This window comes from Colletotrichum lupini, chromosome 10 (genome assembly GCF_023278565.1).
Source record: "Colletotrichum lupini chromosome 10, complete sequence".
In the NCBI taxonomy this organism is placed as follows: Eukaryota; Fungi; Ascomycota; class Sordariomycetes; order Glomerellales; family Glomerellaceae; genus Colletotrichum; species Colletotrichum lupini.
The window spans coordinates 1,934,244-1,952,258 of NC_064673.1; the positions used below are offsets into that span (position 1 = coordinate 1,934,244).

At 30.8% G+C, this 18,015-nt stretch overlaps 4 protein-coding genes across 4 annotated transcripts; 1 reads left to right on the plus strand and 3 right to left on the minus strand.

Annotated features, from left to right (window-relative positions):
* Positions 1 to 7,112: 7,112 nt before the first annotated feature.
* On the minus strand, positions 7,113 to 8,293 carry CLUP02_17742 (cytochrome P450; the record flags this gene model as incomplete). The annotated part of the gene is made up of 2 exons (XM_049296647.1): positions 7,113 to 7,124; positions 7,235 to 8,293. 2 exons carry the CDS (start codon positions 8,291 to 8,293, stop codon positions 7,113 to 7,115), a joined length of 1,071 nt encoding a protein of 356 aa, XP_049137871.1.
* An 856-nt stretch (positions 8,294 to 9,149) lies between these two features.
* Positions 9,150 to 9,594, plus strand: CLUP02_17743 (uncharacterized protein; the record flags this gene model as incomplete). The annotated part of the gene is made up of 2 exons (XM_049296648.1): positions 9,150 to 9,370; positions 9,435 to 9,594. The coding sequence occupies 2 exons, from the start codon at positions 9,150 to 9,152 to the stop codon at positions 9,592 to 9,594; spliced, it is 381 nt and encodes a 126-aa protein (XP_049137872.1).
* Positions 9,595 to 9,830: 236 nt separating this feature from the next.
* CLUP02_17744 (uncharacterized protein) lies at positions 9,831 to 10,679 on the minus strand (the record flags this gene model as incomplete). The annotated part of the gene is made up of 1 exon (XM_049296649.1): positions 9,831 to 10,679. One exon carries the CDS (start codon positions 10,677 to 10,679, stop codon positions 9,831 to 9,833), a length of 849 nt encoding a protein of 282 aa, XP_049137873.1.
* Positions 10,680 to 14,426: 3,747 nt separating this feature from the next.
* Positions 14,427 to 14,627, minus strand: CLUP02_17745 (uncharacterized protein; the record flags this gene model as incomplete). The annotated part of the gene is made up of 1 exon (XM_049296650.1): positions 14,427 to 14,627. A coding segment is annotated over one exon (201 nt), but the record flags the coding sequence as incomplete, so codon positions are not given.
* Between the last annotated feature and the right edge of the window lie 3,388 nt (positions 14,628 to 18,015).

The following is an 18,015-nucleotide window of genomic DNA, read 5'->3' on the forward strand; positions in this document are numbered from 1 at the left end:
AATAGTTAGCTTTTATAAGCTTTTTTTTTATATTATATATTTATTAATAATTTAAAATTTTTATTTATAAAAAGAACTAGGCTAGAAACTTAAAATATTAATAAGAACGAGACATAATAAGAGAGCGTAATTAGTATTATAATAATAATAAAAAAACGACTCTTTTTTATTAAACCCCTTAGAGTTACCTCTTTTTTAATAAATAATATAAAAACAAAGTATAATAAAATAAATAACGTAGTAATAATATAAAAAGATTATATTATTAAGAATATTAATAAATTTTAAATAAAATAGTAAACTTCTTACCCTTATTTACTAATACTTAAACTAAATAATAAATAATAAGTTAGTAAAACTATAAGAATAAGAACGATAATTAAAAAAAGAAATCCTTATTATAATATATAAAGAGCGCCTATAGAAAAAATAAGTAGATTTAGAATACTTATAAAGCTTTTTAAATAGCCCGGCCCCCGCGCTAAGGACTACGGTTTTAATTATAATAGTTTTAAATATTAGTTTTAATATAAATAAGAACGTAAACCCCCGGACTAAGGATAGTTTAATAAATAAAACCGTACTTAAAGCGCTATTTAAATAATAATAAAGTAATAAGTTCGTACTACTTAAGCCCCTATTTATTAACTCCTTCTTAACTTAAGTAAGTATTATAAATAGAACGTTTATATTTAGATTACTATTCCTCTCTAATTTATTATATACTAATAAATTAATACGGGATTTATAAAGCTTCCTTTTTAATTATTATTATTACTTTAACTTATAAGCTTAATAAATAAGAATAGATTATAATAAAATAGCGTATATAATTAGCTACTTAAGTAGTAGTATAAAGGCCTTTTAAGTATACTATATTTTTAATTACTAAAGGACCCCCGGATTTATAATAAACTAGGTTATATAAAAAGAATTAGAGACCTTTTTATAAAATAACCTATCTAATCTCGCTAGCTAAGGAATAGTAATAAGTACATAATTAAATAATACTTCGTAAAACTAAAAAGAAAAAGTCAATAAGTTTATTAGCTATATTAATAAGCTCGAGATAGAATTAAAATATATTTTAATAAAAAAATAGAAGATCTCTATATTAATAAGTAAGCTATAGCCCGAACTATACCTCGTAATAGTATTATAAATAGAACTTTTATAGACTTACTTATAGTTAGTATTATTAATAAGACGTATTAAATAATCCTTATTATTAATAAGGAGCTTACGAACGTCCCCTAAGTAATATTCTAACTTAAATCTAAACGAGTTAATAAAAAAATATTAGGGTACTAATGAGTTAAATACGTAAGGAATATATTATAACTCGCTTAATAAGGATATTACGTATTATAATTATAAAAAGACTAGTTATATTATAAAGGATTACTTATAACTACGAGAGTAATATTAGTAATATTATAATTATAATAAAACTAAGTACTTGATTAATAGCTACCCGAGCGTTATATATTATAAATATAACTAAAAGGGGTATAAGGCTATTAATTATTAATTAGACCTTACCCTAGCTAAGTAGCGCGGATTAATAATAAGTTTAAATACTATTTTAATAAAAAAAGTAGTTAGTAATTAATAAGGGCGGCGCTTAGACGTCCTAACTTATATATACTTAAACTATATATAAGAGAAGCTAAGTACTTTTATTAATTTAGGAATAGAAAGGAACGTAGTTAGTATTAGGCTATTTAATAGTTTTAATATTAATTTACAAATTTACTTATTATTATAGCTAGTAAACGTAGAGGGTAAATAAATAAAAACGTTAAGAAGCTATTACTTATAGTTTTAAATTATTAATAATAATTATATAATAAAAATATAGCTATATTACTTCGTAATAGCTAATATTACGGTACTTATACTTATCTTCGGTTTCCTTTAGTTAGAGGATATCGACTTACTAATTAGTTAGAAATAAAAAAAGTAATAATATTTAATTTATAAATAATATATCCGCTTAAACGCCCTAAAAAGGGGGTTATTAAACGACTTAGTTTTAGTAATACTTACGTATATTATAATTAACTTAATTATAAATAATAATATAGTACTAATAAGTATAGCTAAGGATTAGAAGCTATATTGTTAGGATTTTAATAACTTATTTTTAAAAAAGAAGGCTATTTCGCTACTGAATAGAATATTATATAACTACTATATTAAGCTAAATAACGCGGCGCTTATTCCCTAAGGACCTATTTACTTATTATTAAACTATAAGCTTAAGATTTTACGCGATTATTTAATAAAAATAGAGGTTAAGGGCTAAATATACCCCTTTATAAGCCCGGTAAGAGCACCTATTCTTTTTATATTTAAAAAAAGAGGAGAGCTATAACTTTATATTAATTATAAAATAATTAATAAAATTATATAAAAAATAGAACGCCGCTATTACTAATTAGAGAGATATTAAATAGACTATTTAATACCTCTATTTTTATAAAGCTAGACCTTAAGAACGCGTATTACTATATATATATAGCTAAGGGTAATAAGTAAAAAACGGCTTTTTATACTAAATATAAGTAGTTCGAGTACTTAGTTATACCTTTTAGGCTAACTAACGCGCTTACGACTTTTTAAGTATATATTAATAACGTTCTAAGCGGCCTAGTTAATACTATTTATATTATATATTTAGATAATATTTTAATATATAATAACGACTACGTAGTACATAAAGAGTACGTATATAGCGTATTATAAAAACTATAATAATAGAACTTATATTTAAATAGTAGTAAATACGAGTTTTATATATTATATATAGGATTCTTAGGGTATATTATATTTAATAAAAGTATAGAAATAGAACCCGCGCGTACCGAAGTTATAATAAATTAGTTATTTTTAAAGAGCGTTAAAAATATATAAACGTTCTTTAAATTTACGGGGTTTTACTATAGATTTATTAATAACTATATTAAAATAATAATATCTTTAATAAACTTATTAAGGAAAGTAAAACTGGGATAGTTAGAGCTATTAATACTTATTATAGAGTTGTTTAAGAGGCTATTAATAGTATTTATTAACGTATTAATATTACGATATTTTAACCCTACTTTACTTATATAATTATAAATAAACGCTTCGGCTTAAGCTATTAGCTTAGTAATTATATAATTATTTAAGGGTAATTAGTATTTAATTATTGATAAGTTAAGGAAATTAACGGATACGGAGAGCCGCTATAATATAAGAAATACAGAGCTATTAATCATTATAAACGTATTAAAAAACTAATAATACTACCTCGTTTATAGCTAAGATTAGGTCTTAGTATTTATAAATTATTTTAACTTATAGTTCTTAAATACAAAAAAGAGACTAAATAAGAAATAGCCACGCTAATTAAATAAACTCGTAGCGTTTAATATTAAAATTAGGTTTAAGCTAAGTATAAAGAACTTGGTAAATAAATTATTATAAAGATCTAATTATAATAAAAGTAATAATAATAGCGGAGCAAAAGAGCTATTATTAAAAATTAGAGAAGATTTCTATAATACTAAAAATATATAAAAGCTTTTTAAAGTTATAATAATAAAGTATATAAGGACGAGCTACGGGAGCGGCTCTTAAGTAAAAAGGATAATTAGTATTTTAAAAATAGAATTAATAATAATATAAAGAAGTAAGTAAAGGAGGTTAAGAGCTCTAGTTTAAAAGAACTTTAAAAAGTATTTTAAAAAGCGTAATAAGGTTATAAACCTAAGGTATTAAAATTATAATATAATACTTAAAGAGCTACTTAAACTTATTATTAAAACTATAAATTATAAATTACTCGTTTTATAAAATTTTAATATAATAAGAGTATTTAAAATAGTAATTAACGAGGAGGGGTTATTAATAATAAGTTAACTATAGGCTATTTAATAAGAGGACGCTTTTATAAAAAATAAGTAGTAAACTAAGAAGAATTGATAGCCTTATTTAGTTAAAAAGAAGTAATAATAAAGCTAGGTATATAACTTAAGAGGGTTATTATATTATAGTAGCTACGCTTATATATTATTATATAAGGGGTTAAGGAGGGAGGTTATTAAAGTATATTATAATATACTTACGGCGGGATATTATAATATAAAGCGGATAATGATATTATTAAAACGCTACTGTTATTAAAATAGAGTAAGTAGGGATATAAAAAGTTATATTAATATTTATATAATATACTAACGAATAAAGCCTCGTTATTATAAGCTATATAACTTATTATACTCCCTACTTACCCTAGTTAGGTTATAATAAGAAATATTACTAAACTTTATTATAAGCTTACTTATATTAACTATACTAATTAAGAGGCGCCCCTATAATATAGTACTTATTATAATAGACCGATTTACGAAATATAATATTTATATTACTATAAGGACGACCCTTATAGCCTAGGGATTTATAGACCTTTTATTTATAAAAATCTTTATTAAGTTTAGAATACCTAAAAAGATCGTCTCTAATAAAGGGTCGTTATTTATAAATAAGTTTTAAACTTATTTTTATTACTTTTTAGTAATAAAGAGGCGTTTTAGTACTACGTTCTATTTATAAACGGATAGTTAAATAAAATAGTAGAACTAATACTTAGAGTAGTACCTTTATTATTTTTATATTTAGGACTAATTAAATTAGGCATAACGTCTTTACTTAGCTAAGTTTATATATAATAATACCTAGTACTTAGTAATTTATAAAGCACTTACTAAGGCCTTACTTAGGTTCTTACTTATATATTTTATATTAATTTTAATAAGGGCTTAAAATAGTATATAAAATATCTTAGCTAAGGAGCGTATAGCTTAACTACGAGCTAATTAAAAAGCTCTATAACCCCTTATATAAAAAATATACGAGATATATAAACAATAGGTTAATAAAGCTAAGATAGATATATTATATAAAATAAATAACTAAGTATTATTATTAGAGAAGAATATTAATAAGTAGCGTCCTAGTTAGAAATTAATTAATAAGTATCTAGGCCTATTTAAAGTTAAATTAATAATTAAAACGGTAGGGGTTACTTACTAACTAAATATATTAATATAATATATTTTATATAATATATTTTATATATCCCTACTTAAGTTATATTAATACCGCAAAGAAGCCCCTTAAAAGCCCTTATTTATTAAAAATATAAACGGGGAGCTATTTTATAAAATAAAAAATATTATATAATATAGAGGGCTAAAAAGGAGGCAATAATACCTAATTTAGTAAAAGGGATATAATAATAATAAAAATATATAAGAACTAGCTAAGTATATTAAAAACGTAGCGTTAATTAGTATATATAAAAAACGGGTTTTAATTAAATAGCGCGCCCTAGCTCTTAATAAGCTTAATAACGTAACGAACTAGCCATTAAAAAAAAAAAGGGGGGGCTATATAACTATAACGAAGTAGTATAAACGCGCTAATTACGAACTATTTCCTTAATTTTTATAATATATAAAAGAACTGTCTTTATTTATAAAAAACCTGCCCTTATGTACAAAAGGGCCGCCTCAGTTATTATTCTAGGGGTTATTATAAAAGAAATGATTTTTTTATTATTAATAAATTTATAAATAATTAGTTATAAATACGGAGTATAAGTAGGGTAATTATATATTAATTAGAATATTATTTAAATAGCGTATTTTATCATAAATAGTATAAAGTAGCGTAATTATAGCGTCGTTATAAAATAAAAACGTAGTATAGAAAGAGTTTATAACTATTTTATTATTATTATTATTAATAATAGGGGTCGAGCGGGCCTCTTTATTAGTGCGCTTAAGCGCCCTTTATATATTATTAATAACGATTTAATAAGTTTATTAGAGCTATAAAGTAATATTAGCGACCCGAGTAATAATAATAATAAAGTAATAATAAAATAATAAACTTTTAAATTATAAATATTATTATTTAAAGCGAGAGTAGTGTTTTATAGGGTTCGGACTATAGATTTTATAAACTTAAGAACTTAAGATATTATTAATATAATATATAGGAGAAGCGACGGAGTAGTAACTACGTTAAGTACTTATTATATTCTTATAAAAATAGTTTTATATAATATATTTAATATAACGTACGCTAGATTTTAAAAAAGTATTAAATAAAGGAGCGAACTAGGGGTTATAAATTACTAATTTAGCTAATTATAATACTTAGTTTTTAAATCGAGCGCTTTATATATAATATAAGTAGGGTAAGGGAGCGAGCGTACCTAGCTAACCCTAATCTTCTTAACGTTCGCTTTTTTTTTTTAATAAAAGTTTATAATAGTTAGTATAAGTAGCGTATAAATAGTAATATACGTACGAAATCAAAATAAATAAAGGGGATATTAGGCTTTTTAAACGGATTATTATTATTATTATTATTAAGTATACTTATAGTATTAATAACTATTTTACTACTAATAGTAATAACTCTATAATTAAAAGCTATATTTATGTTAAAACGAGTTAATAATAAATATAAAATAATTTTATAAAAGACTTATTTAGGCACGGGAAGTATATAAAAATAGGGATTTAAAAAATATTTATCAGTTATAATATTTATATAATAAGGGAGTAGTATAAACGTTAATAAAAATAAAAAGTTACATATAAAAAGGATAATTATAAATAAAATAGAAAAAAGGAATTCGGAATTATAATAGCTTAAAAAGGGGTTAATATTAATAAATAAAAATAGGGCGACGATTATTTAAGTATTAATAATTATAAGGACGGCTTATAAATAAGAGCGACTTAAATATAAAATTATAAAGCTATTATTTAAAATAAGGGGTTTATACTCGGGTTAATAAGTACTATTTATACCTACCCTTATATTATATATTTAAGGACCTCTTAAATAAGGGATTAATATAATATATATAAATTATAAGCGGGCTTTAAAATAAAACCTAAGGGAGGGAGTACCTTATTAAGCCTTATTAATTAGGCCTTATTAATTAAAAGATAGCTTAGGGGGTATAAAAAGAAGGACTAAGTAATAAAAGAGTAGCTTAGGTATATATAGAGCGCTAGTAATATACCTTAAGGAAAGGGCAGATTTTAGTAATTTATCTTTTAGACCCTAATAGCAGTTAGCCTCTGTGAGCTTCTTCCCTGTGTCACACACCTATTGACATTCTGCAAATAACACTTCTTTGACAAGAGCCAGAAAAAGTACTCACCTCGTCATTCATTGCATCAGACCAATACATCGGCTTGCGGTTCTCTTTGCCCGCAAAAGCAGTTTCTCCATGGATCATCAGATCAATTGCAGACTTGACATAGCTGTCGTCATTGTCCTGAGCCTGGCCTTCATATCTTTCGACAGCTTTCTGAACTTGCTCTTTGAAGAATGCTTTTCTGAAAGTTCTCATGCTTTTGACGCTGGGCTTGAGGCCAATCAGCCACCATGCGATGTCGGGAAATCCTGTAGCAGCAACTCCGGTGACGTTGTCAGCCGTCTTTATAGCCGTCTCTAAAGTTGGATGGATGGGTGCGATAGGAAAGCTGGCCGCCTTTGTGTTCGACTCATCGATACCAGCCTTCTTCTCGCTGCCACTCTGAAGCATCCTAATCTGTGGGATCAGTGCTCGATGTTCCACGCTGGAACCGAATCCAAAGTCGAAGACTGCATCCAGAGCTGTGTAGAAGATGTCTTGCTCGGCGCTGAAAGGCTTATCAGTGGCAGCCGTCTTCATCTTCCACAGGTCCAGAAGATTTCTAGCGCTCTTGTATATGTTCGGGGCCGCGACATTGTTGAGAAAGTTGGGGGTCATAAGGTCCTGGAGCAAGCGTCGGTGGGCTTTCCATTCCGGCCCTGTCTTCAAGTTGATGTGGAAGCTAGGGGCCTCTCCGCCCAATAGGCTGATGGTGAAGTCGGAACGATCGAATTCTTTGCGACGCATGAGGATATCCTGTCCCTCGCGGAAGTCGGCGATGAACACCGTCGGCTTATGGAAGGGCTGGAGGAAGAACTGAGACAAGGGGCTGTCATGTCGACGCGCTTGTTCAATCATCCATCTGAAAGGGTTTTCGGGTGATTCTTTCTGGAGCCTGGGGATGTCTCCGAGAAGGGACTTGACGACCTCTGTGTTGTATGGGATTCCTGGGATCGGCTTGGGAAGTAGGTAGTTATAAAGAGCATAAAGCAAGCCGACGAGCAATGTGGAGCCAGCCGTAGCCAGTATGCTAAAGGACGGAATGTGGTCCACGGGCGAAGTTGTTGTTGTAAAATTTGACATTTTCAAAGATGCAATGAATATTAGGCTAAGACTAGACCATGAGAGTCAAAACATGTTCATTCGAAGTTTCTGCAGACTGGCGACTTTATATCAACAAGGGCGATCGGCACATGAGACCGCGTCCGCGGAGTGCCGACACAGGGTACCATGGACAACGTTGCGGAGCTATGGGCCGCGGAGACCGCACTCTCTTAAGCCAAGAATATGACGTTGTTTGCGGACCCTACGACAACCACTCGACGATGATACTTCAGTTGCACAGGGGAGGAATAGAGATTATACGTTCGATCTACCTGGGACTGGATAGGTCAAGGCCCTTGAGTGCCGCCCCCAAGTGCCCGCTGTCGTCTCCACGGTCCGGTGGGTTGTGGGTTTACTCCGCGCTTAGACTGCCGGATCAGGAAATATCGTCTCTGGAAAAGAAGCGGACGCGGACTGACGAGTGCGTCCGACGGCGGCCCGTAGCCGGCGGCAGTACGGGCCAAATCAGCTAGGAATCTCTACCGCCACTCTGTTGGGAAGAAAAATTGTTGCCAATATGCGGTTGCTCACAAATTTCCAGTTGAGCTCCGTTGTAATGGCATTCTGCAGACATGATGGACCAAGCTTGTGGCCCCCACACCTTAAGAGACTATGAAGACGAGTATGCGTTGCTTGCCTCATTGATGAAGAGCTGATGTTGCCTGCAGTTCCTGAAGGTCATAGTTAGACCATTAATCTTCGTATAAATGAAAGGTATTATCCATCCGGGAAAGGAGTTCTATTCATCTGACGAGAACCTGGGCAGCATTCATCTGAATTGAGATTACCTTGCTCTTCACAAACCACTTGTACGGGGCCCATATTTTCGGTCAGAATGTCATCTGATAACAAGACCATCGCAATCACAGGTACGGCTGGTGTAAAAGACCCAGCTACGGCTGTTTACCTCGCCAGCAGAGGAGCATCATGGGCGATATCTGACGTCCAGTTAGAAGCCCTGAAAGCCGTTGCCGACAAGCTAAAGACATCCATCCCTGGTATACGCGTTAAAGCAGCAGTAGTTGACATCAGTAAGCCCGAGAAGGTCCGGGACTGGTTCCAAGATACTAAGAAAATATTTGGGCGCCTAGATCGTACCGCTGCCCAATATTGACGGAAGTGGAGCATCAAGCCAGGTCCCATTTGAGGCCCAGTCTGACCAACCGGGGGAGTTCTTGCTGGGAATCAATCTTTCGGGAACAGTGTTTTTCTTGCGAGAAGATCTGAAGCGCATCAGTGATGGTGGTTCATCTTCAATGCCACGAGTGTTCCCGATTTGAGAAGTTTCCCTGGCCACGGCGCTTCGGCTTACGTCGCCAGCAAACACGCCGTGTTGGGGCTCACAAGGAACGCTGCAAGAGAGAAGGTTCATTCTAAACAGTCTATAAGCCCAGGTAACAAATACGGAAGAATTGTACAAGGAAAGTACACTACAATATGTATCTAACTGAAGAATCAAACGATTGAATAAAGATTGTGGATGAAAGCTTGGCTTTCTCCCTTTCCTCATTCTCCCCTAGGATGCATTATCCTGGATCATGGGTTGTAAAGGATCCAACCGCCCGCCTCGACACTCCGCCTCTCTCATTTTGTCTTCCGCTCGAGCCATGTCCTGAGATTCTAGCAGCTTCACCCACGACGAGAAGTACGACCCCAATCCTGTGACACGGCCATGACCTGGCGGACTAGCCAATCCCAATCTCGCAAGTCTGTTTCTGTCCCAAATTGCGAAGCCCATTCTCCTATACGGCTCGAAACCAGCAAACTTCATGGGCGAATGCGCGTTCCTCCCCATGCTATCCACGATCCATAGACTGTCGGCAGGCAACACCAACGCGGACCTACGAGTATCCGGAGTGGCAGGCATTCCTCGGGACGAAGGTGAGATGTCCTCGATAGAGCTTTCGGGTGATGGCATCCGGTCCACGAGTGCGGTAGCACTATCAGTCTTGGAGGTAGAAAGGCTCTTGAGATAGTCAACTGCTGTCATCACCTCGTGATAAGCGGCCTTAAAGTTGGTACTAGTGCTGTCGTAGAAAGACTGAATATCAAGAACCTCTGTTTTCAAGTCCTTTGGCACTTTCCCCTCCACTTTTGTCCCGAGGAGCTGAGATCTGCGCGCCGCCAAGTTCATTTCGAGTACAACTTGAACTCTCCAGAAAGCTCGAATCATCCGCTGTTCTTCGCACCATGAGAGCTTATCGTGAGCTGAAAGTTCCGGAGCGTCCAGTCGGCCTTCCCTTTTCGCAGCTATCAGACTGTCCTGATAGTGCCTGATGCAAAGTCGGCTCAAGGAGTGTAATCGACTGGCCGTAGCAAGTACCGACCGCATGACGGGAAGATCGGGCTTCTTCGTTGTATCCATGGTCGGCAGAACATAGTCTGAATCCGAGCTCTGGCCAAGCACGATGCCAGCTTCGCGATCACTGATTCTAGCGGCAAGCGTGAGATGAGGTGTGTTCTTATACGCGCCTGAGCGTATTGAGATAATACATCGTATGACCTTCTGTGTCTGTGACGGAATATTGGTCTCTGTAACTGCGGGCCAAAAGATGTCGTCACTGTATTGGTTGAAGACCCGGCTTGCGATCGGCGAGGAGATAAGGAGGTTCCAAAGACAGTGAACGTCGTCGATTTGCGTTAGTATTTGTTAGTATACACGTAGGCAGGTCAGACCTTTTGGTTGCGACTAGGTCAATAGGTCAGTATAGGTCTATTGCGTGTGTATAGGAGGGTAAGATCGTGGGCAGAGCCCGCGGTCCCTTAGTAGGTATAGGTAAGTAGAAGGGTCCGTCTATACGGGCCTAGACTACCTACCTACTACCCCTACTTAACTACTTAATAGGGCCCCTTTTTTACCTCGTAATCTAATATTAATAATCTTCTACTTTTATAATAAAAAAGGCTAGAATAGGGGCTAGGTCCCCCGTTAGTAAGAACTAGTAATAGAATCTATAGTTAATTCCTTATTTAGAAGTGCCTAAAGCCGTATATTAAAATTTTAGTATAGCTTCCGCTATAATTATTCGTATAGAAATTTTAGTATCCCCTTTTTCTAATTACTTCTTAATTTTTTAATATATATAATTTATATACCTAAACTCCTCGGAAATTATTAAATTTAGTATAATTAAAAAAGAGCTTTTTATTAGTCTAACTATGCCCCGAATACGTACGTTTCTTTTTAAGTTAAAGCCCGAGAGGTATATATATTTACTAAACGACTTACTACTTATAATATACTACTATTTTAACTACGTATTACTTATCCTTCTATTTTAACTATAATAATTCCTTTACTAACGAATCGTTTAAAGGATTTATTTAGTATGCTCTTTATAAACCCGTCGGCTAGGTTATTATTACTACTAATTTAACAGATCTCGTAGAGCTCGCGGCGTTTATATAATTACCTAAGTATTATAATATTTATTATAAAGCGCTTTTTTTTTTTAGTACTTAGCTTAACGAGGTATTTATATAATAAGTATAAATCTATATAGACTATAATAGGGATTCTTAAAACGTTAAGTTATTTAGTAATAAGGTCTAGGGTAGTTAAGATAGTATAAGCGACGTTAATACTTATAACTATTCTATAAACCTCTAATATTAATACGCTCCGGGTAATCTTTTTACTCTTTATAGAGCTATAGTAGATAATATTATTATTAATCGTAAAGCTCTCGTTAGTCTATTCTTTATTTATAAAAATAACGATATAACTTAGCTATAAAGTATAATTAGCGTTATTTATAAATAACTTATTTATAAAAACGAAGAGTTTGGCTATAGTTAGATTTAATAGTACGAATATAAGCCCTCGGTCTAAGTAATCTATTTATTATTTAATATGACGGTTTAGTATAGCGTAGTTAGTAAACGACGGATTTATTTAGTATTGAGTAGTAAATAACGTATTAAAAGCTACCTCTAGTTAGTAAATTAATGCGATATAGGTACCTCGAGCTCGTTATTTAACGAATTATTATTTAGTATCTAATACCGAGGGGTTAACCTACTTAAGCTTCTTCTTTTAGTTCTTTTATTTAAGTACTATATTAATACTTTTTAGTAAAATAATCCCGCTATTAAAGATAAGCGGCTCGTTAGTTAATAGTTACTACTTTAGTTTAGTTAGTAGCTTAGTGCGCTTAAGCTCGGTTTCTTTTTTTTAACTAAAAGCCTTATTTAATAGTTTAATAATATTATCGGTTTATATATTAATAATACCGAATAATCCGCTTTCTTTTATTAAAACTAATAAGTATAGATCGAACGTAAATATTATTATCTAAAGCATTTTTAAATAATACTTATTATATATTACTTATTAATAAGTATTAAATTTTGCGAGATTATATAGTAGCTATATAACGTATAAAATAGTACCCTTAGGGTATAAATAATAGATCCGAGCTAGTAATTAAGTAAAAACCTTATAGTAAAGAGGTTAGCTCGATTATATATATACTTAGGTAATATTTTATAGCTAAATAATATAGCCTTCTTAAATTAGGGTCGGGGCTAGGGCGAGGATTAAACGTTAACTAGTTCTTTAGATTATTAACAACTACGTAAGGATCTCCTTCTTTTTCTTATTATTATACCCTTATATAACTAAACGAGACTTTTTAATAAGGTTAAGTCTTAGGTTCTTAATCTTATTAACGAATTAAGATTTAAATATCCTTATATTCTTATATTTAGGGCTAAGTTAAACGAATTTAATTACCCCTCTCTCTATTAGTCCTAAAAGCTCTTTATTAGTAGATTTTATAAAGGGTGCTCTTAGGGTAGTAATAATACCCTTATTACGGAGCTTAGTAACTAGCTTAAGATTTACTTCCTTTTTAAATATAAAGTAAGTCGTAGTTATAAAAGTATTATTACGGCCGCGCTATATTAATATTCTTTTAGTCCTCTTACTCCGTAATAGAGGGTCGTTATTAATTATAATAACGATCTTATTAAAGACTTTATTTATAGTAGCGCTATTATTAATTAGCTAGTTAACCGCGGGGATTAATAAGCGGTTAACGTACTTTATTATTATAGCTAGTAGCTCGGGGTCGACCTCTTTCGAATACTAAGGTTTAATTATAGTAGCCTAAAAGCTTATTAAGCCGTAAGGTAATTTTACTATATAAGTAGTACTATTTATTAAAACGAGCTTAAATAGGCCTTTCTATCCCTTACCTTCTCGCTAGATTTTAACGTTTAACTATAGTAATAGATTAATAATATAGGAGATATTTAGTCCGTTTTAAATAGCTAGTACTTCGCTTACTTACTTATTAATATAAAGTCTATAGACTTCCCTTATTACTTTCTTAACTACCTCTATACGTTAAGTAATATTTAGTAATAGTAGAGATTTATTAAAAGTGCGCAGAAAAGCTCTAAAAATAAGGAGTATAAGAACGAGGTTATTTAGGCTAATTATATTATTAATTACCTTAATTACGGCCTAAAGTATGGCCTCCGCGCTTATTAATAAGTACTTATTTTAAATAATATTATATACTCTTTTAAGTACTGCGTAGTATCTCTTAGTTTTATTAATATTATTATAAGCTTTAATAGGTATTTCTTTAACCTTAATAAATATAGATCTAGTAAAAGATTTGAACTTTGCGGCGCTAAAGTTCTTATTAATATTTATAATAATTTAGTCTAGCGGACTAAGGTAGACGTTAATTTAATATAACTAAAGAGCTTTTTATATATACTTCGTAGTTATATCTACGAGGAACCTTGTTACTTAGAAGGAAGCAGTAGTATTAACGACGTAGAGTACTAGTTAGTTAGTACCCTTATGATCTATTAAGTATATTATATTAATTACGATTTTATAGTTAAAATCGTAATTGTTTTATAAAGTAAATTTAAATTAGCTAGGGGTAGTAGCGTTAAGTTAGTATTATTAATAAATCTTTATAAGCTTCTTAAGGGCTATAATCTTTATATTATTATTAAACTACTAGAGTAGCTTTAAGAGATAAGGAACCGAAGGGTAGCCGAAGTGCTAATATAAGCGGCGTAATTTACCCTTTATTAAATAGTTAGTAATAGCTTTTTTATTATTAAAGAGTAGAAGCTAAGGGTATCCTTATTTATAAATAATAAGTACTATAATATCTCTTTTAACTAGTAAGTTATTAATATTATTAAAGTATACTCTTAGCTTATTTATATCCCTTAAGTAGTATAAAAAAGGAGTATTAGTTAGTAAGACGTAAAAAGTAATATTACTAAATAGGGTACTAATAATTATAAATCTTAATAACTTTACGGGTTTACTATTACTAAATTAAATACCTACCTCGCTAGCTCTAGAGGTATTAAGAGTAATTTTAAGTCGTCGCTATTATAATACGAGGAGTTAAGGGTAGCCCGTAGTTAAGAATTCCATAGTACCGGTATTAGGTATAATACTTTAGAAGTCCTCTAATAAGTACCTTTTGTTTAACGAGAAAGAGGTTACTAGTTCCGTAGGCTTAGTTAACTTATTAATAAAAGTAGTATTAATAAGGTTATACTCTATTACCTAAGTAGCAAGGATATTTATAAGGGTTTTGCTACTAACGGTAGTTATAAGGTATATTATTAAGATCTAGACTTTATCCTCGTAATTATCTTTATAATTAAAGTCGAGGTTATTAAAGTATTAAATTATAGTATTATTATTATTGTCGTTATTAATAAGGGCAGTTCCCTTATAGAAGGCGAGGAACTATGAGTATAAGCTTAGTATAGATTTCTTATTTCTTTTCTTATTATTTTTATACTTCTTATATACTTAACGTTACTCTTTTTCTAAGTGCTTAGTTAACTAATAGCCGGTTTTATAATAGATAAAATATTTTTTGTTAGTAATGCCGCGGCTGCGTTGATTTTACTTATTAAATCGGGTCTTTTTATTAGAGCTACTATAAGTACGGTTAGTTTAGTAAGTAGCGGGGGCCTCTTTGTTATAAGTATTATTTTAGAAATGTTGCTACTACTTATTGCGGTTACGCTCTCTTTTTATAATATTAATTAAAGTACTAAGCTAGTAGTAGATACTAGTAAATATAAGTACTAGGTTAAGTATAATAAGTCTATATTTTAGTATACTATTTACGTAGTAGAGGAGTTAGTTACTTATATTAAAAATAGATCTTTAAGTAGCTAGCGCCTCGTAGAGGATTATAATACGGTTAATTAGTACTTATAGAATTTATTAATTTAACTTACTTAGGTTCTTACGAATTATAGAGTATTAATAGAGGTTATAGAGCTTAGTAAGGTAGTTCTAACGGCTCGTAGGTAGCTCGAAGTATTCTTAGGTCTTTTAGTATATTATATCGAAGTTAAGCGGGTTAGAGGTATTACTAAGTTAGTTAAAGTAGAAGGTTAACGCCCTTCCTTTAAGTATATTTAGGAAAGTATTAAAATAGTATTATTTATTAATTCCTACCCGTTAGTATAGTATTTTAAAAATTTAAAGCTTCTTATTAAAAATATTATACTTCTTATTACTATACTTATTTTTATTGTTATAGAGCTTAGCGAAGTTAATTAACTAGCGGGTATTAGGTATAATATCGTCTTTAGTTTTTATATTAAAGTATAGTATTTAACGGGGTAAATTTTACTATTAAGTAATAATAACTTTATTCTCTAGTTCTTCCTCCTCTTTTTCTTAAAGAGGTAATAAGTCGGTTAATTAATAGCGAGGCTAAGGTCGGAATCTTAATTATTAAAATTAACTAAGTTAGGGTTATATAGATTCCTTTACTATTTTTCTAGCTTATTAAATAAGATTATTAATATTTATTAACTATAAGAGTAGTAAGTAGAGGAATTAAGGATCGTAATATAATATATTAAAGTATTTAGTACGGCTACGGTAAGCTACGATTTCTTTAGAAGTCTAGGTAGGGAAGTATTAGGTATTAAGGGCGCTAGTAATCTTTTTTATTATTTAACTACGATCTCTAATCGTTAAATTAATACCGTTATTTATAAAGAAGTTTCTTAGCTTCTTAAGAATTATACTTTTTATTCTTAAGAAGTCCTTTATTTCTTAGCTTTAGAAGTCGGTTTTAAAGTCCTTTTATAGCTCCTTACTCGTTAGGCCGTTTTAATAATAGTATTTTATTATATAAAAAATAAAGGTATTAAGTTTTTTATTATTTATAAGGGCGGGTATAATATTAAATAAGCCCTATTAAGTTAGGTTAACGTAGTCCTATTAGCGAATTAGAATTAGGTATAGTTCTATGATTTAAGAATATAAGTAGGCCGGAGGTAATATTAACTAATTATTAGACCCTTTTTACTTATTATTAGGGCCGGCGGTTATTATAATATATTTATAAAGTAAGTTATATAATAGAAGATTATTATAAGATATAATTATCGTATTATAATTATAATATAACGTTAGTTAGGTTAAAAGGAGTAGTAGGTTAGTTATAGCGATCGTTTTAATAATAATAAGCGGGCTATTATTATTAATTAGAAAATTCTGCTCCTTTAATAAGGTATATAGACAGAAGGTTACTAAGGTTAGCAAAAGGTTATAGAAAGGGAAGAAAGGCCTTTTATAACTATATTTTTAGTAATAAATAGAGGATTCTATTAGCTACTAATTAGCGATTCTTTTTAGTACTTCTCGTACTTTATTTTATTAGTCTGGTCGTAGAGCTTTTATTAAGTTAAAAAGAAGTGGATTTGTTAGTAATATAAAATAGATCCTTATTATTACTACTATTAAGATCTTTTCTTTTTTTTAATATCTTAGAATACTTTATTATTAATAAGAGATTTACTATTAACGTACTTATAATTCCGAAGGTCTTATTATTATTAAGCACTAGTACGTTAATAATTATCGGATTAATCTCTTAGTAATTAATCTCCTCTTATTTATTACTAGTTTAAAATAGTACTTAGTTATAATATATTTAAAATAGATTTTTTTACGAGCGGTTCGATCGGAAAGAAGTTAGTAATAATAATAAGGTTAGTAAAGATAATATTAATAGTAGAAGCGAGGTTAATAATAGTAATAAAGTAGTTAATCTTTCTATAGTAGTAGTCTTAGTAAAAGAGATTATATATAATAGAGCGCGCTCTTAATAACTTATAACTAGTTAATTAGTTATTAGCTAGCGGTAATAAAAGAGAGCTAAAGTAGTATAAACTAGGCCGCTTATTATTAATTAAATAGATAGAACTAAGTTAATAAATTAAAATAGCTAGTAAAGTAGGTCGAGGCTATCTTTTTTATAATTATATCCTTATTAACTTATAGTAGAAATATATATATAATTTAATTACTAATTAGTATTAATATATACGTAAGTAGGTTAGACCTTTTAGTTATAACTAGGTTAATAGGTTAGTATAGGTCTATTGCGTGTGTATAGGAGGGTAAGATCGTGGGTAGAGCCCGCGGTCCCTTAGTGGGTATAGGTAGGTGGAAGGGTCCGTCTGCACGGGCCCAGACTGCCTACCTACCACCCCTACCTAACTACCTAATAGGGCCCCTTTTCTGCCTCGTAATCCAACAGTATTTGAAGGAGCACCTCGGTGGGGAAGCCCTTAAAATGCATGAATTCTTTCGACTCCATGGTTCCACGGTGAAGAGTAGTGTATGTGATAATGCGTTGTTTGTGATGCTTCTGTGTTGTTAGGTAGATGTCCCCCGG